Source organism: Nasonia vitripennis, chromosome 3 (genome assembly GCF_009193385.2).
Source record: "Nasonia vitripennis strain AsymCx chromosome 3, Nvit_psr_1.1, whole genome shotgun sequence".
Lineage (NCBI taxonomy): Eukaryota > Metazoa > Arthropoda > Insecta > Hymenoptera > Pteromalidae > Nasonia > Nasonia vitripennis.
Genome location: NC_045759.1, coordinates 15,135,809 through 15,155,790, shown reverse-complemented (window position 1 = coordinate 15,155,790; position 19,982 = coordinate 15,135,809). Strand labels below are relative to the sequence as shown.

General features: G+C 42.5%; 3 protein-coding genes across 12 annotated transcripts in view; 1 reads left to right on the top strand and 2 right to left on the bottom strand.

Moving 5' to 3' along the window:
- Positions 1-3,577, bottom strand: part of LOC100119980 — a 75,568-nt gene extending 71,991 nt beyond the window's left edge. For 6 of the 9 annotated variants that reach the window (XR_004344731.1, XR_004344732.1, XM_008206433.4 and 3 more), the window contains exon 1: positions 3,375-3,471. Coding sequence is in view for 6 of the 9 variants with exons in the window: in XM_008206433.4 (XP_008204655.1) it covers positions 3,375-3,419 (45 nt within the window). In the remaining 3 variants the exon portion in view is untranslated. Of the gene's footprint in view, positions 1-3,374 lie in introns of all 9 variants that reach the window. The other 3 variants (XM_008206438.3, XM_032598061.1, XR_004344733.1) reach the window with 2 other exon arrangements.
- A 1,217-nt stretch (positions 3,578-4,794) lies between these two features.
- LOC103315804 lies at positions 4,795-8,457 on the bottom strand. 2 transcript variants are annotated; one of them, XR_004344730.1, is made up of 3 exons: positions 7,862-8,457; positions 5,628-7,594; positions 4,795-5,406 (listed from the first exon to the last, which is right to left on the bottom strand). XR_004344730.1 is itself a non-coding variant. In XM_031927929.2 (3 exons), exons 2-3 carry the CDS (start codon positions 6,740-6,742, stop codon positions 4,986-4,988), a joined length of 1,536 nt encoding a protein of 511 aa, XP_031783789.1. In that variant the 5' UTR covers positions 6,743-7,594; positions 7,843-8,438; the 3' UTR covers positions 4,795-4,985. The 2 variants fall into 2 exon arrangements, 1 of the variants encoding a protein (XP_031783789.1); XM_031927929.2 differs by having other exon boundaries at positions 7,843-8,438.
- A 3,333-nt stretch (positions 8,458-11,790) lies between these two features.
- LOC100115948 (ubiquitin-conjugating enzyme E2-17 kDa) lies at positions 11,791-18,045 on the top strand. Its single transcript, XM_001605431.6, has 6 exons — positions 11,791-12,327; positions 13,349-13,412; positions 14,228-14,259; positions 14,339-14,416; positions 14,646-14,751; positions 16,119-18,045. Exons 1-6 carry the CDS (start codon positions 12,304-12,306, stop codon positions 16,256-16,258), a joined length of 444 nt encoding a protein of 147 aa, XP_001605481.1. The 5' UTR covers positions 11,791-12,303; the 3' UTR covers positions 16,259-18,045.
- Positions 18,046-19,982: the final 1,937 nt, after the last annotated feature.

The window sequence follows — 19,982 nt, the reverse complement described above, 5'->3', positions numbered from 1 at the left end:
CCTATAGGTTAAGTCCGCGTCTCAAACTTCCTCGCAAGCGAGACACTTCCCAACCTCCCTCTTTTATTCCAAAACGAATTCCGCTCACGATTTCGAAGACTATGCACAGCGAATTTACCCTGTCGCGCAAGTTCGAGAGCGCCGATATCCTCTCGACACCCGAAGAAGTAGCAGCAGCAGTGGCATCGGCAGCTGACGCTGCAGCAGCATCCGACGACGTCGACGAGGACTGCTCTTTCCTCCTGCCCGATGAGACCGACTCGGCGTCGCCGTTCATCCCGATCATATCTCTCCCGGCACTCGTCGATTCCGGTTTTGGTCGTCTGCCAAAATAGGGTTATTTTTTTGCGACTATCGGCGTGACGACGACGCGCTCTTTTGTTATGTTCGCGGGGTTGATGAGAGTATGGGTCATACGTTTCGGGATATTATTATTTTGTTTTTTGTCGTCTCATTCACTGGTTTTGTTTACGCGAGACACGTGTTTGCAATGCGGAAATGAAAGCTTTGCATGTTTTTGACGTTTTGAGTGTATTTCTGGTATCTTGAACGAGTTCCCTTGTTTAAAAAGATTTTTAATTTTGTGCAAGGCTAAAATATCAAATACAATCGGTGAGAAATGGGACCGACCGTATGGTGACCAGATGCTTACTCCTATACATCTGCAAATCCCTCCGCAGCCGTGGAGGTTCTGACCTGGCCTACCATACCCCCCACCATCTGTATGATCCACTATCAGATGCCATATGCACCGCGTGCATTAGCCACACTGTGTACTAAAACTACACTCTCTCGAAAGCGAAAATCAATTTATTACTGTACCGAGAGGCACTATACTATAAATATTTCTTCGCAGTAAACGATTGGCGTGAAATCATATTTCCCCGCGCAGTCTACTTGGAAACAATAAAGAATACGATTCAAACGCACTTTACAACAATCGTATCGCATCGGAATATCGCATAGTTATCATCGGACACGCGTTTAAAGATCAAGATTCTAGATCGTCAATCGATTGCGTCGATCGTCCGAGGCTCTCCGGCTTCGAGACTCTTCCACATAGTACAGTACAATAAATACTTACACAGGAGAGAAATTAAAAAGCAAAACACAAACGTAATGATCGTCCATCAACAAAAGTAAGTCGCGATCGAAGAGAGATCTCTCCGCGCGTGCGCGAGCGTTATCTCTCCTACCCCCCTCCGCATTATACATTTCTCGAACATTGAAATCGACCTTGCTCCAGCTTACTATAAGCTGCTGCCCTCGTGAAAGCTATTACATATAACACAGAATATCTCTCGAGTTTACGCCTGCACATATACACTTGGCGGCTACTACTATCGCCCTCGCGGAAAGTTGCCGCGCGAGTTTCCATTACTCGGACGAGGCTAAGATTGATAAAAGGATTAACGCAAGCGACGGGAGAGAGAGTTATAATCGGCTCCGTATCGCAAATGCAAACTTGCATACAATTATACACCGGCACGTATCTCTCTCTCTTCGAAGTTTAATTATCGACTACTGCTGACGTCAGTCCGCAATCGGCAATAATTTTTACATTCGCAAGCCTCGATTATAGTACAACCTCAATAGCAGTAAAATAGAAAGCTCAAAGAGAGTCAGAATATCGAGAACACACGCGTGTGCAGTGCGACTGTCGCCAGCTGCGGTGCGTGACATTTTAACAACAACTCGCGCGCCCCGGCTTTCCGCGAATTTCGTACGTGCTCTGCTCGGTTAGTAGAATTACGTAAACTCGCGCGCGCGCGTTGCACTGTCTCTCTCTTTTGTGTGTTTGGAAAAAAAAATCCTTGAAAATCGACGGGCGTCCGCCGCGAGTGTATACGTGAGTAAAGACACGCGGTGAAAGCAATGAGAGAATATTCCTTTGCGCACAGCTGTGTGTTATCGACAGCTATCGGACGCCGCTTATAAGTACATGCTCGCACGCGCACGATGAAACATTGCCTCGTCATTACAATTTGAGCAAGTTATATAGATCTGGATGTGAGTGCACTCGGTCTCTGTTTAGATTCTACGCGGGGATTCGAATCGTAATTAACTTTTTAAACGAGCGAAGAGAAAATTCGATCGGCATCTCGCATAGTGTGCGTGTTTCTTGAAACGGTTTTCCGTAGTGCGTTCTTTTTATTCTCTCTGTTGCTCATTGGAGATCGCGGCTTTCGCTCGATTGTTTCAGAGCGCGCGGTTATATTTATACTTTTATGGCCGGCCGATAGGATGTAGTAGTGTGCCGAAAATACTCTACTACGGAAAGTCAGCTGTTTTCTGCGCGACGTGAATCAGCGCAGTGATTCATAACTGGTCAATTGGGATATTTATGCGTTTACTAATGATTCAGGATCCGTCTAGAGTTCGACTTTGTGTGACCCGTACCGATGACTGATCGTTGTTGTTCTTATACTCTTCGAATATACGATCTTTCTACGATGAAATTCAAAAATCGAGTTAACGAAAGGCACTTTACTTCAATCGTAAAAACTGTAAAAAAATCCACCCATCGTAAAGAGATTCGCGGAAAATAACAGTTTCTGCGAGCATCACTTACCAGCCGATAATTACACCTATAGGCGCGCGCGCGTACGTTTCAGCAGGATGAAAACGTATGATTTCGATGCATATATATTTTCTTAACAACAAGCTTCATTGTTTACACTCATATGCAGCGTATAAGCAGTAAGCTGACCGATTGCCTGAGCATCAATCAAAGAAACGCTGTGTCAAAGCCGTAGTCACACACACACACACATAGACAGCACACCCACCCGATTTCCATTTCCGACTTGGTAGTCTAACGCGAAGGCACGTAGTGCCGTTTTTTACAAATCGATGTTTTTTTTATATACGAAGACGAAACGTCAGAAGAGACGATGAGAAGCTCCTTGCATAATCGGCGACATCAATCGTCATCTGCTGATGAATGAATCCGCATGTTTCCGCGTGTCGGAAATTTTTACCAAACGCTGATAATTGTGCGAAACATCGTCAGCGAAAAAAGCGCTTATATTACATTACAGCATAAAAAAACAGAAAGCTACAAAGTAGCTTAAGGTCGAGTTCGCTCTCCCTCGCACGCGTCGTCGGTCGCAGAGCACACGACGACGACTCTCCGAAATCAATAAAACGAGCTCGAGAGCTCTCGCGCGCGCGGTGCGGCTCGTTGCACACCTGCGCGACTCCCCCTCGTCGCTCGTGAGAAGGAGAGAAAAAACTTCATCGACAACAACTTTGGCGTCATCGTCGCGCCGCGTATCCTATAGACATCTCTCCTCGTATGCATATACGATAAAGAGAAAACAAAAGCGTCCGCAAAGAAGATATAGCTGAAAATCATTGTCATGATCGCTCACCGGATATGCGTAAGGCTGGCAGGGCACGTAGAATTCTCGGCTCATAATAACACTGCTAACGCCGTCTCCTCAGCGAACTCTTTGTCGGCTGCCGCAGGAAGTGAGCAGGAAGCTGATGATGATGAGGGGGCTGTGGCCGACGAGGATGGCATTTGCCGTTGCTGCAGGAGGCACGAAGCCGCTGCTGGGGATGTGTCAGAACGCCGCTGGCGCCATCTGGCTGCCCACATCGCCGCTCGCTATGCACACTATACTACTACTACTCGGCCGCAGCCTGCTGCTCTCTTGCACTGTGCGCTGCTGCAGCTTGTCACGAGGCCGAGGAACACTCCACGACGACGACTACGAGGTCCACTCGAGGAGCTACGGGCTCTTGCATCCTATCGAGGCGGCGCTTCCCGGGCTGGGCGACGAGCGCGAATGGCTGGGCGGAATCGATGACACAAAGGAGGCCGTCGCGCAACGAGACGTGCGACGAGAGACTGCACTGCTGTCAAAAGCAGCAGAGACACACTGTTTTGTCCGCTATACCTATATGTATACTCCTTCTTCTCTGATCACACGCGGGACGACCGATACGCCCGGAATCGCGGAGGACGAGTATAATACGCGTGGGGGATAATACACACACTGTGCTGTTGCAATCTGTATATATATATATATATATATATATATATATATATAACACCGCAAACTCAATGGAATACTGCGCGAGAGCAGCTTCCGTTCGCGTACACACTGGCACTCGTCGAGCCAGACTGCCGATGATACGCTCGTGTCGCTACGCGCTGAACAGCGGCTCCCTATCGTTCCGTATCTAGCTCCGTCTCTCTCGCACCTTCACGAGTCTGCTCGGCGAATTCCCCTCTCTCTCTCGGCCAGCCAGATGGTGGAGGCACTGTGCTGTGGGGGTGGACTCTGGCTGCGCTCGCGGTCGCCTCGAGGCGGAGTCAGCGCCATCTGTCGTCGAGGCGAGTGGGCGGTGGAGACTGCTGGAGTGCGCTTTGCGTCGGTGCGGTAGGATTCGACGTGGTGTCGATATTATGTGCGAGGTGAGTGGAATTTTACGATGATTGCAGAGCTTGTTGAAGGATTAGGGGAAAATCGATTTGGCCTTTGTTCATGTGTTCGAATGAACGGAGGCTTGGGGTTTAGAGAGTTTTGCGCTGCTGAGCGTTGCCTAGACTTTGGTATTTTTTAACTTTGAATATAATGCTTGATAATAAATCGCGTGATGCAAACTTTGTTCTCTGAGATATTGACAAATAAACTTCCAACTTTGGGAAATTATGGATACCTTATGGAGCGAGCAGCTATGTCGTGGTTCATTGTTCAATTTCGTTTTAATCATTTGCTATAGGTAAAATTATTTTGATCTTCTGCTATTTTGTGGCGCGAAAGTTTTAATCAATTCTTTGAATCCTTTAATATAGATTTGTCTTTAATGAAAACTATACATCAGTATGTACACAATATTTGAAATAGTCCACAGTACAGCCCAACTCCAACGAGAGAATAACAGAAATAGAAATGAGGAAAGAAAAAAAAATCACGTACAATTTACCGATCCCAAATCAATATTCGAAAGCTCCTCCCCGATTTATCCCAACATCATCGATCACCCCGTCCCCTCCTCTCCGCACAGCGAGCTTCTCTCAAATCGCACATCTCGATCATCATAATCGACCTTCCACAGGTAACACCTGCGTCACTACCGTTCGAAAGTGAATCGCCGGCTTCCATCGGTCGCGTTAAAAACGCCGGTGAAATCAATTGCCGACGAGACATTGAACTTTCGATTTCGTCCTTTTTTCCCGGCGGCCTGCAGCAGCAGCAGCAGCAGCCGAAATCGGTGTCCTCGTCGCTGCAGCAGCAGCAGCAGGTTCTCGCTTTTTGCGCCGATGATGGACATTCGTCGCTTTTCTCATGATGATGACGATGATGACGCGACTGCTTTCGACACTCGGCGTTTCTCTTGGGCCGCTGCTGCTGGTGGACGCAGTGCAAACTGCTCTCTTCCGACGATTGCAACCTTCGTGCGAGTAAAAGCGGATTCGATTGTAATACACCTTATTCGTGCTACTTTTACTTTTTAGAGAATATAATGTTATGTATGTAGTTTGATAGTATAAATTTTTAAACGAAGCCACTCGCTCAACACCAGAAAAAGCTCGCACTCGTTACACGCCCTAACGACTCTCGGATACTCTCGACTCGGATCCATTCAATTAGCCTGAATTAACGGAAAACTACCTTAATTGGCAGCCTTCCACGCTGTACGGCTCCCGTCCATCGCCTTGGCGCGAGCTTCGCGCGCAACTTTTTTCCGACCTCGAAGCTACTACTACTCGCTCTTCGGGCCGTAAAAACTGCTCGCAGGTTTCAACGGTTTTCCGCGTCTCGTTATCCCCAGCCGTCGACGCGAAGCTTCCGTCTCGTGGCAAAGAAAACTCGTAGAAGCTGGGATCGACGAATCCGATTTTTCCTCTCAGGTCCATCGCGCGAAATTCCGCCAGGAGTCTAGATAGCCTGAGGTTCAGAGGTTGAAGCTCGTAGTCGATTCGCAGGATCGACTCGACGCCGCTGCAGCGCGACGATCTCCGCGAGAGTCGAGACTTCTGGGATGACGCTTTGGAGACAGGCTCGCCTTGGCTACTCCGATCGGTGTCACCGGAGCGACGCCATCCTGGTCTCGAGAACAGCTTGTCGTAGGTGACCTGGGCGAGATTCTCGATTATCTTGTTCTTCGCTTCGCTCAAGCTTGTCGCGACTTCCGTCGCTTTTATCTTATCGTCATCCGGAGCCGATGATTCCTGACGCGTCAAAGTTTCGCGGGAACAATAGCATGCTGAATTGGACGAGCTGTGACGCTGCTGCAGGTCAGGCTCTATTTCAATCGCTGCGATCAACGAACTGTTTTCGGCTCGTGGAGTTGAATGACATTCATTCTGAATAGGCGAGGCAGTATTCGACTGCTGTTGAGCGTCGATGAGAACTTCATTGACAAAGTCGGAAATCGCTCGGCTCTGTTGGGAGAGACAAGTGTCGCTCTTTGCGCTCAATACGTATCCGTCCGCTCCGATGGACACAGAGGACTCTCTCGCGGCTTTGTCGAGCAAAACCGAGCTCGTTCGAATCGCGAGGTCGTCGTAGTCGGGGATATCGGATGAACGTGATGATGTCGGTGAAATTTGAGAGTCGTCGTCGTCGTCGTTGGCTACTGCTTCGCGCGGACTGAGCAGCTCGCTCGACGTTTCGTAATCGCAATCGGATAGAGTGTACGTCGACGCAGCGGTCATCAACGCGGATGACCCGAGGCTCATCTCCGAGTTGCTGAAATTCGTTTTTGCCGAGCCGAAAACACTCATTTTTCTTGTTGCTCCTTTTTTTCTTAATTGCGACTGTTAATTTTCGAGTTTATTGCTATTATATTGGCTGTGGTTTATATACGAGCAGGAATTTTGAATCGACGTTGCGCTGTGGTTGCTTATCAAAACTTACATGATATCTTTGGTTATAAAATGCAAATGAGATATGAGAGCTTTATTGTTAGTCACACTCTGAATGTGGTCGCGGGCATTGGATAATAACAAATGATTCAGAAGCGACGGAGTGCAATAATTCGAAGTGTAACTGTACTCGCGAGACGCGATAAATCGGATGAATTATGAAATGTGAAACGTTTAATAATTGCATGCGGCACAACAACTTGCTTTATACACGGTGTATTAATAATTTTGCTATACATATATCGTCGTAAAATAGGTGTACTTTATAATTTTGTTCTAGTTGACCGACAGTTCTAGAATTACAATATCGTGTTTACACTGGAAATCTATAAAATTTTCTCATTACTTCCTAGACCTCGAGCAGCCGCATTTCTTATTGCTCGTTTTTGGCAAGCGTTTACGCGCAGTCGGGCATTTATTTTTCGATGAGAAAACAATATTTTTTGACAACAGCAAATCATCCCATGGAATTTCCACCTCGTCCTTATCGCACTTTTTGGAATGTTGGTTGTCATCGATTTTGATATTGGGATCGAACAAAATATCATGCCAAGGAATTTCCAGCGAGGAATCGCATTTTTTCATATTTGATTTAGCTCTCTCGGAGTCTACGGTACACGTTATCATCAGATCCTCCCATGGTAACTGTACAAACTCGCAAGATTCCTTCTTTACCAGCCCACCTTCCCCTTCTTCCGCAGTTGCCGCTTTCTGAAACGGTATCGAAAATTTAAATACCCTTGACATTATTTTTAGAACGATCATATTTTAAATACAGTTTTAACTAAATGGAAAATAATTATATAATGAGCTAAGTATATTCCAATATAAATGACGTTTCTATTATTTTGTATAGTAATATAATAAAAAAACTTCACTGTGACGATCTGGATTCTATCAAAAAAGGATAAGTTGCATAGTTTGAACTGATGAGACATTGAAAAAAGTGTGTTACTAACACAACGCAAGCGTGTATACCTCTTGAGCTACTTTGCTGCTTTCGATTTTCGCCAAGTCAGCAGCACCTAAGGCAATATCCTTCCAAGGAAGCTCAATGACTGAACTGCTTTGAGAAGACACCTGAGAAAACTCTTCTCGAAGATGGTGCATGTTATAAAATTCCTCATCACCGTTGCATACTAATGTTTCCTTTAATCGCGTGCATCGCTCTCTTAACCTTCTGTTATTCAACTCTCTTTGTCTTCTTCTGGAGCAATTGCAATTCTGCGATTGATTGTTCATTCTAGCTTTTTTATACTTTACGGTTGTTCGTTTGGTTATAATTTTGTATAATTTTACTTATTTTTTTGCTTGAGGAATATTTTTAAATTCCCCATGATTTTCCAATCTACACACGCGGTAACCTAAAATTTAACGCAATAATTTCTTACTGCTAATTCGCGTCATTTGTTTCACTATATCTTCCACGTGCGAATTGCAAAAGTATCTATATAGCCTACTAGAAACATCGGAAATTGTGAAAACATTCATTATTTATCAAACTGTTATAAAATTTTGCAACATATAAATCGACGAGAAGTAGGAAGCTTGAGACAGTAGAAACTGATAAGCTGCAAGCATTCGTCAGAGCATTCTTTTCATCAACAGGAAAATTCACACGCCTCCGAAGTGTTATTTGAATAATGTTCTCCTCAGCAGAGAGAAGATTATGTCATCAAAGAAAAATGATTTTGTGAAAATAGATCGATAGATACCAGCAGAGACGTGGAATGCTAGTTGGATGCGTCAACCGAGCCAAAATTAAGAACTAAACTTTTGAAAAATATCGAATGTATATTTTACGTCAATGAACGATATGAACTTGTACGGTATACGAAAAGACAATGATATTAGTTGTAATTGCAGCGATACGTAAATGTTAACAAAACTTTATCCAAACACTAAAGAACGATAAAAAGCAACAACAACCCTCTGTCCTATTCGAATACTCCCGCCAGCGAGCGTCCAGGTCGGATTTTAAAACTCGTTCGATCATCGCTCGCTGCTCGCACGAAATAATTAATCAAAAATTCGCTACGTCGATTTTATACGACTCGCGCCGAACTCACGCCGAGTTACTTTCCGCAACTCACACACACATAGTCGCTCGCGTCTCCGTTAACCATTTCCTCCTTGCATCATCATCCGCCTCGACGAGATTCCCGTTTCTGTCCACCTCCACCACATCGCCGAAACCGTAAAAATAAATCGTAACAGCTATATGCGCGCGAGAAAAAACAGGGAACGCGTATATGTATATATATGTACAACGCGAGAGTCAGGCAAATATTCCTCGCGCGCACGCGTCCTCTACAAAGTGCGCCTCTCTGATATTATAATCGTCACAGAGACTATACACGCGCATCATATACCTATATGGGAAAAGCGAGACACTCAAAGGGGGAGAACGCAATGATGACGATCGCCGGCAAGGCGATGCGATGACGAGGTCCCTTTTTGAATAAACAATCTGCGATAAGTCTGGCTAAGTATAGTAAAAGTCTCGCTACAGTCTCGCCAGCGGTAATCCGATCCCACAATTTCCCCAGGTTTACTTTGGGAAAATTTTTCCAAACTATTTATACTTTTACGGTTTTGGTGTAAACCTGTACGCGAGGTGGAAAGCTCGACGATATAAGTCGGACAAAATAAGAGACTAGTGGTCGTTCATGGTAGACGATGATGATGATGATAATCCACGCAATAAAATGCACTGGATACTACTAGTGCGATCTGAACGTTATTCACCACTCGTGACTTCTCCGATTTTGGACTTGTTAGCGGATATCTGAAAATAAAAAGAGACCACAGAGTATCTGATCTTTTAATTCAGGCAGGAGTTTAATTTTTGAATATAGAGAAAAGTAGAATATAAACATGCACGAAAGAAACTTATCTGATCATTAACGACGGCCATACCCTCGAGAATATTGAACAGGGAGCGTCAACTTTGATACGATTTGTAGCTGCTCCAAAACGATGTGCTTTTTAAAAATGTTAAAATCATGATTGTGGATCGTCGTTCGTCGTTTAATCGCGCACAGTTGTGAGATGGGCTAAAATAAAAAAATGAATTCATCAGTCATTTCTTAATCAATGTAAAGAGTCGCCGAGGTGTAATGTCGACGATCTTGGTCTCAACGAAAATTAATGCGTTAAGACTATTCAAATAAGTTGCACACGTAACAAGCAAATATATTTTTTCTTATTTTTTAAATATATTTGAGAAAACTTAAAATAATTTACACGTATAAAAGTAAACTTAGAAAAAAATGAATAGTACAAGTCTAGCGCTAAAATGTATAAGTATTGCTTGCTCTTGAACGAAGTGTTTAAGATGCTCTTCGCGCGGCGGTCAAGTCGAATCTGATTTTTGTCCTCGTCGTCTGTCTAGCAAGTTGATGTGACAAGAGGGATGAGCGATGCCGGAGGGGGTGTAGGCGGCGCATCGAAATAGGTAGGAAGGTTCCTCTAGGATGGATATTTTATGACAGGTACGATGGAGGGAGAGCTAGAGGCGCAGTGTAGTTTAGGCTGTGGGCGTGCGCTAGAAAAATCCAGGTAAAGTAGGATGCGGGAAAAGGTCCGTCAATAATGTCATTAGTGCGAAGGGTCAGCGCATTCTCTTAATTAAGCTGGTGTGCAATAGTATTGAGAATATGAAACGCGTCTGCGTCTAATCCTTAATCGCGGTCGTCTTGCAGTCCGCGTTCGTATTTCACTGTGTCGTCAATTATAGCAGTGCGGATTTGTAAACATACGAAGCGCTGATATCTGCGCAGCAGATGAACGGTTTTATGATTACGGTTTCCGGGTTTTCCCGAGGGACAGTCGTTCAGCTACATATTCGGAGATTTTAGAATACCTGTAAGGCGTACGAGCATCTGCTATAATATTATATCTAAATATGCATACATTTTTAAAATAAGAATATTCATAAACTTATATCTATACGTCTGGAGACGGAACAATCAACTCTTAGTATAACAATATATCATAGTACTTATAGTATAGTTGAATTACTTACAATTTAAAAGAAGTAACAGTTATGAAATAGTTTTTCAATATGCAAACTCTGACACAAAATAAAAAAGTAGCCTATTGAAAATACCTATTTTCAAATGTCGAAAACAACAGCTGTTATAATTATTCACATAAGAAAAATGAACAAATAAATACCTGATTTAAAAAAGAATTTCTTATGTGCCATCAGTGTGTATAATTGTTTATACAGGTAGATCTTCTCAGGATAATGCTTGCATCAAATACCTGCATTCAGCAATAAACTTGATGGAGCAAAAATAACTCTTCTTTTGATGGCTTTGTTCCTGTTGAAGCTCTTTCTAACGCGAAAAAAAAACATATCTGGATTACTAAATGGTTATTACATGGCCCATACTTAAACGTTCAAAATTACCTTTATTTAATTGTTCAACAAGAACGTTTTCCAACAAGAAGCTTTTGTTTGAAAATTCGCGTTCCTCTGGCACACGTCTCAGCGCAACTGATATATACCTATATATCGTGTAACGTTACAGACAGGCAGCTCCACCTATGCAAACGTGTATACAGTACAGCACGGGAGATATGATCATTATATACATTTGCGGCCGGCGACGACGACGACGACGACCGACGACGTCGGAGCTATATAGAAAAACACACGTAGCGTCACGAACACGCTATACGCTAATACACGCGCGAGAGCGACGACTGAGTCCTTCTCTCTCGCTCCGTAAAATCGAGCCGCGGCAGACAGAGACGGAGATAGAAGCATCAGGCGCGTGCGTGTACGGGCCGCCGTCGCCGCCGCCGGCCACTCGCGCAATCCGCGGCGCACACTACTCCCGTGCGTATATATCGCGCTCTATTATACATATACATATATACATACCGCTTCTCTTTCTCCGCGATGGCTCGGGAGTTTTTGCCAGTGTAGTACACTGTATAGTCTCTGGCGAGAGACACGCAGAGTCGGAGTCGCGCGCTGCTGTGCATATATACGCGTTATATATAGATAAAGAGGCTCGCACACAGAGCTGTGACGCGTGTGTGTGTGTGCGAAAAAGAGCGAGAGAGAGAGAGAGAGAGAGAGAGAGAGAGAGAGAGAGAGAGAGAGAGAGCGCGAGCGAGAGAGACAGAGCGCGAACAGCACGTAGCCGAGTGTGTGCGAGCGCAGGCAGGCTTTCGTCGAGCGAGCGAGCGAGTGAGTCCGCGGCGCGCCGTGCACGAAAAAGCGCGGAGGACATCTTGAATCGCGTAGTGGAACGACGTTTTAGACGGCAGCCATCTTGCAATCCCTAATCAAAGATCTCCTCTCTTGTGCGCTCTGTGCGGGCCAAGCGGCTTTTCACGTTTCCTCTGAGCTGTGTCCCGGGCAATAGCCGGATTCCCAATTAACACACAACACAGCCCCTCAAATGGCTCTCAAGCGGATTAACAAGGTACGTGCCTGCACGGCTGCCGCCTGCACCCGCGGCAGCTCTCCTCTCTTTCCCTTCGCTGCTACTCTGCTCCGCTTATTCGCGCTGTCCCTCTCTCTCTGTCTATCCCCCGTCCCGATCTACCCGACTCCGCCTGTCCACCAGGTCTCGTAGAGCCGCTTTTCCCGTCGTCTCGCCCACCCCCCGAGTTCTTCCGGAGCGTTATCCGCCATCGCTGCAGCGGTATCTCGCGCGAATCGGACCCTCGAGCCGCGGCGCAGTGCGGCGCTGACGTTTTCGCCCCGGAGCCGACGACTCCGAAAGACGTCCTCGTCGGAGTCGAGGATGCTTCGGCTCGCGCGCGAGAGAGAGCTCCTCGAGGCGCGGCCGAAGACGTTTGACCTCGCTCGAGGCCGACTCCCGGTGCTCGGCCTTCGCCGAGGCTGCGCGGAGTCTCACGTGTCGCGGCCTCGGTCGCTCGCGAGCTGCATTGCCGGAAGTAACGTAAAATCCGTGTGGCGGACCTACCGCCTGCCAGCTCTATCGAGCACAGCGTATGCCTATGTGCGTATATATATAGAAGCCGCTCACACGTACAACACACGGCGCGGGAGCTATAGATAACTCGGAAATCGTCGAAATTCCCCCGATGCTATGCGGCTCTGGGGCCTGGCTACGAGGCCTTCCCCAGGACACTGCTGCTCGCGGTCAGCAACCAGTCCCCCCTCTTTGACTCATCCACAGGAGAATCCAACTGTGTTGATGAACATCATGATGACTCCTTGCTCCCTGGACTCCATTATGAGTCATCTTCGCTGCTGTTGATTCTTTGACGAGCAGAACAAGGATGATCCGGGTCTCTACGCTCTGGGGAGCTGCTCGCTCGTTGCTTTGCTCATTCTGCTTTATGAATAAAAACATGCCGATTCACTCTGCTCGACTTGCACACAATGAACCTAGTGCAAAAGCTCTGGAGCCAGCTTTATGGTTGATTGGATCCCTCAACTAGTTCAATATTTATGTTTCATTTGTCATTTTGCAGGAACTCCAGGACCTCGGGAGGGATCCACCTGCACAGTGTTCAGCTGGTCCAGTTGGAGATGATTGTGAGTCTTATTCCGATCAATGGACTGATTTACATCGTTCACTCCTTATAAAGCAAAGTTTTACATCTGTACACATTGGCATACCGAGTATAATTTTAGAGTTACACTTGTGACAGTTGCGTATGCTCAGAAATAACGCTCTTTGAGGCTACTGTTGCCAGCAAAATGGCTGTCTTAATCTATTAATCACATTACCGAACAGCTTATTAAAACTCATTATCTAAATGAAAATCAGAAATAGAAAATATGCTGCTATTGCATATGTTGATGAAATGACAATTTTTCTAATGATTTGACAGCTACAATTGTATTTCTTTGTGCAGTTCATAAAACAGTATTCTCATGAGCAAATACAACATTTGGTTAAAATTTACTAGTTACAAATTGATATCACAATTATTTTACATTTCTCCAGAAGTATAGCTACTTTGCATGACATGCTATCTATGATCTATATCTAACCATAAAGAATAAATGAAATGTATCATAAACAGTTATATTTTGTTTGGAAAAAAGTTAAATCTGTGAATAATAGCATGATAGTTATGCAAAAAATATGAAAACGTAATTTGTATCACAGGTACGGATTTCATAACCAATAATGTTTTATCTTGCTCTTTGTGTAAAAAGCTACATTTCATTTAAGCTTCTTTGTCAAAGAGAAAATTCTGTGTAAAGTTCTTATTATTGCTGTTATTTATTTAAAAAATAATATGATGTAACATTCAGTGCAAGCATGTAAGAATTTGCTTTGTCAACATTATTTTTTTTTTATCACATTTCTGTTATTTACAAAATAATTTTATATGTTACAGTATTTCACTGGCAGGCAACAATTATGGGCCCAGTAAGTATTAAAGCGTTATGTAATGTTGTTTTTTTTATTTTAAAACTACAGAAATCTTACGAAAATATCTTTTTCACAGCCTGACAGTCCCTATCAAGGAGGAGTCTTTTTCTTAACAATACATTTCCCTACAGACTATCCGTTCAAACCTCCAAAGGTATTTAAATATTTTTAATGATTTAACAGTTGTTAGCATTAAGAAATATAAACCTACATTGTTTTTCAATCATTATTAGAGTATCATTGAGATTAGAAACTGTATGAGTCATAGAAAGTACATTGACATACTCAGCTACATATTTTTCTATTCAATTTATCACTATACTATTTATTATGACTAGTGATATTTTATATTAAGATGTCTAATGCATTTCTATTTATTCTAGGTGGCTTTCACGACCAGAATCTATCATCCCAATATTAACAGTAATGGAAGTATCTGCTTGGATATTTTAAGATCGCAATGGTCCCCTGCACTCACTATTTCAAAAGGTAAATATTGATGCATTCTGTTAAAAAAAAAAATTTTTTTTAATAATAACTTACAGTTATACTTAAAACTGAAGTTCATCAATCAAGTCACAAGAAATGAAGTTATTTTGTATTGACCAGTTATTTGAGAGTAATAGCAAACTCAATATACTTTTTGACCTGCTTTTTTTTCTTATTGATTTACATATAAGGTGCTATTTATGCACCATACGTATTGATAGAAATATTGATTCAATATCCATTACCAAAGCTTATTTTACTTTGTACAGCTTCTTGTTGTACCTATTTTTTATGCTAAACTTATTATTAACTATTACTTTAAACTTTTTACAAGTTTCAATATATAATAAAAGTAGCCTTGAAATCGCCTTAAAAAAGTAGGTTTGTATTGATCAGTTTAGAAAGTGCTTGCTATTACAATATAATATTATGTTGTGCAAAGATAATTTTTGTATTAATAACAAATTTTCCTAATTGATATTGTCAGTCTTAGCACCCTGTATTGATTGATGAAACCGTGCTACCTTTTTAAAAATTCTAAATAATAATTATTTATTAATTTTTTATATTAGGGCATTTTCAAATTCTTTAATATTTTTGATTTTACTAAATTAATGTTTTATTGGTTAAATTCATAATTCAGAATGGATAATTTGTAAAACATTTTTAGCTTACCCTTCTTCACCTTTTTTAGATAATGTTTTGTTTCATATAAAATACTATATAACGGTTATAGTATATTACGATACATGTGACTTAAACGGCCCATTATTACAGGCCATGTAATAATGGGTCGATTTGAGTTACAAGTATCGTATACTATTTTATATCATCTGCCTGCCCTAAGTGCGCTATGTCACAACTATCCGTGACATAAACAGTCCTGTACTGCACCGTGCGGTTAGCGTCCTCGCTACGCTCGGATGATAAAGCACGGTGCAATAAAGGACTGTTTAGGTCACGGATAGGCGTGACTTAAACGCGGACTTAGGTCACGCAGTGCTATAATAGTACATTACGATACGTGTGACTTAAATGGTTCTTTTTTACACGGCGCAGCTAGCACCCGAGCGTAGCGAGGGCGCTAAGCGCCGTGTAAAACTGAACCATTTGAGTCAAGAGTATCGTATAAAATTTTATAGCACAGACTGCTAAAATCCGCAAGTCTCGACTATTCGTGACTTAACAGAGGATTTTAGCCACACTGTGCTATAAAATTTATTTGATATTACTAATAAATATATAAAACTGCATACTCTGTGCATTTAATGGTTTGGCGTTTTACATCATGAGTGATCGTAGTTGGTCATCGCGCTTATAATCATGCATAACCTTGAACAGGCATAAATTATTTCATTTTGTTTCAGTTTTACTGTCAATATGCTCTCTTCTGTGCGACCCGAACCCAGATGATCCGCTCGTGCCAGAGATAGCTAGGATATACAAAACCGACAGAGAGAAATACAACGAATTGGCACGTGAATGGACGCGCAAGTATGCCATGTGATGCGCCAATATCCGTTAACCTCAACATCTGTACGCCACCATCAGTCCCAGCCTAAATGCCATTTATCAATCAGCACCGATTCAACCTAGCTATGGCTCGTCTGTCCTTTAAATAAAGTAATCAACATCACATCGTCTGAATCAGACTTCTGGGCTCCGCAGGGCATCGCAGGCCAGCTGTGATCGTTCCGTAGTGTGAACTTCTCTTCTCCCTGGGTACCCTGCGAACTTCCAAGTCGGTGTCACGATGGCAACTAAAGGGCGATATACAAAGGATAAAGGATAAGGTGGTTCATCCCTCAAATTATTAAAAAAAAAAAGGAAATAAATTTCAAATCTAAGGATCGAGGAAGCAACAGAAACAGACAGGAATGAGAGACACAAAACAACATATTGTTCGCTTTAATTTTCGCAGAAATAAACGAGAATTTTAAAAAAGGAAATAATAAAACAATATAGGCGAGTGAAAGTAGGATTTGTATTTGAATTTAATAGTCTAATTTCTATGATCGTACTTATAACGCTGTAATATCTTTGCATATATGCCTACTTTCTCGGTGAAAAAAAAAGATAACACACAAAAACGTTGTACGCAAACGTAAGAGAATAAGGATTATGAACGAATATAATGCAAAGGAACATAACTCCAAAATGGCAGCGCACCGATTGTTAGTTTTAAACACAATGAGCGATCCACGCCCGTCCCTCGATACGATGCGGTCATTTTTTTGTAAGACTGGGCTCTATATATATAAATAATTCTGAAAACGATACTAACTTGTCTTTTTTTACTTTTCGAACATTAACTCGTTTGATTCCTTTATTTTTAATCTTTTCTCAAATATTGAAACCTCGTTTTGTCTTGAAAAACAAATTCTACGAGTAACTCGATCAACGCGTCTGTGGCTCGGTTGTCGGTATAATGAGCGCGCGTGGGCATAAAGTTGACAGGAAATAACCATTGAAAACTGACAAAAAAAAATCAATCTAGCTGTAACACGTTTCATTGATAATGTACTACATTTACAATTGCACGGAGAGAGAAAGAAGTGACGTTCGATGTCAAGCTCTGAGCTTGAAGATGCTAGTGGGGTGGGCAGATATGACATTCGTAGCATGAGATTATTGGAACCAGAGAATAATAAGTACTGTTCGAAAGGGAAAATCTTAATATGATGAGATCTGTACTTTCGATAAAAGTACCTGGTATCCTCGAGTACTCTATTAACGCAAATACTGTACAATTCGCTGCGACTTAAAGTACTATCATGGAAAGTGAGAGAGTATAAGAGAGAACAAGCGAAAGAGAGCGAGATCGGAGTCTCGATAACAGAAAGGGTGTTGATTGAGCCAATGCCCAAAGTCGTAAGAACTAAATCGCGTTTGTACTTGTAATTATAATAATAAGACTCTTCGGAAGTATATTAAAAAAAAATGAAGCAAAACTTTTGTCATCGTCGTACGACTCATGTTATTATGTACGCCGTGTGACTACTTAGGTGTCAGGTTTTTTCGCTGGTCGTCTATTGCAGCGGCGAGTATCGCTTGTCTTTGAGATGCATATCGCGCGCGCGCGAACTTAGCTAAGCTTTCGACTCTTTCTTCTTTTGTTTTGATGCTCACAGTGCATAGATTTTTTACAGTATAATTGTGCGAGTGATGCAAATGAAATTCGTGTATAAAACAGAAAAAAGTGCGAACGCCGTTCAGTCTTATATATTGTAAATGTTCAACGAACTGCTTATTAGACAATGGAGTAAAAAGATAAAACTTTTCTGGTACCGATTACTTTGTTTTGTTTTAATTATTTTTTAGGTTTTTTCGCTGCGATGTGGAGAGACGACCGCGACGATTATGATAATATCGATGGCGAGCGAATAAAAAAAACACGCATCGTTGTAAGTGTTCCCCTTCGATGCGAAGGTTTTAATGTTTGAGAAACTATTCGCTCTGTGTTTGCGTTCTCAGGATCGCGATGCAACGCGAAGCAGTTTTCTTTTTAAATAAATTATTATTTATGGATACGGATTTATGGTGCTTATAAGCAGTTTCATAATAGTCGCTCAAACAAAAATGAGAATTAGCAGAAACGTGCGACTTGAAGTTCAAAAGACAGTTCTTTTTTTTCTATCGACAACTCACCGACACTGCGAAAAGCTAAGCGGCTCACGGAGAAGGCAAGATAGGAGTTAGCAAAAATAATCGTAACGTGCGAGGCAAATCAACGTTTTTTTTGTAGATTGTAATCGACAATGGTTTATGTACAATGCGGTCATTTTTAAATTTAATCCATTTCTTTTCTTCCGTATCACAGTGCGTTATTTTTAATTAAAAACAAAATAATGAGAAAATTTGCGAAAAAAATCGATAAAAAGCGTATGGCAAATAAGCGTCGAAAAATCTACACATTTAAGACTTTGCCCTGATCGACATGAAACAAATAAGAAAGGAACAAAATGAATAAATAAAAAAATCAACTGCTCGTGTGTAATTATTATTGAAGTCGCAATAATGAACATTTTTAATAACTTATCTTGTGTACATTCTAGCGTTTAGCCCTTTATATAAATAAAGTCCACATAACGATAAAGATGCAGACTATGTGCTTTTCTCAAACGGGAAACAGACAAAAAAAAGAACAACAATAAAGAAAAATCAAGCAAAGTACAGATGCCGACCCGCATCAAGAGCGCGCGAAAATCCAAGGTGTGCATCGCAGCGAGCGTTCTATATACCGCAAACCGGACCTCGCGCGCGCAGCTGCAGCAGATGCGCGATGTGTTCATTGATTCGTGCCAAAAGCCGCAGCGCGAAGGAAAAAAGCAGGCGGGCGACCGTCAAACGGTATCACACAGGCGACTCATCCGCGCGAACAACAAACACAAATACGACCGGGCCGCTCGAGAAAAGCTTGACCCCGCTTGCGAGGCATCTAATTATAAACGAAGGGCCGATGCGGGAATAAATTGGATTTCGGCTATGACCCAGTGACTGTCGTCGACAACGTCGTCGTCTCGCGGCTGCACACGTGCGATGCAAATTATCCGAAGGCTGAGCAATGTCAGCGTCCACACACACCGCATGTGCAGAGCACTTTAGACTAATAGACACTGCACCAAAGATTCGCATGCCAAATCTCGACGACGCGCCGCGTTTCGGATATAATGTCGAGTGAGTGTGTTGTGTGTGCGTGAGCGAGTTTATGGTATTGTAAATGCGTGTGTACAGTACTCGCACGTTGGAGACACTCCTCGTTATACTTTGAAGTGAACGCTTGTGTCATTCATCTCGGGTTTATAGGCCGTGATTTGTTGTTTTGTTTTTTTCACTGGTCACGTCGGCATAAGACAGCACAAATCAGAAATAATAATATTGGATATATGAAATAATAATATCTTTTAGTCGCGGCTTGTTGGAGTAGGAAAATTTTATACGATCGCTTTTGATAAATGAGTATTAACAGGAGATGATAAAAAATATATTTTCTTATCCACTTTTATTATGTAGAATATAGTACATGCACGGTTTTTCTGCTGTCTCCATGCAAAGGTATGGCCATCACGTTAGATAAGTTGGTTTTCGAGGCTTTCAGAGCAATAATTCAGCCGCGATTCAAACATAATGACTATTCGTGCTTTTTCATTTGTTCATGAATATAATTTTTTGTAAGAGATCGTGTAGACAATTTTAATTTACAATCAGGTGAGATGGTACAATCAATTGGT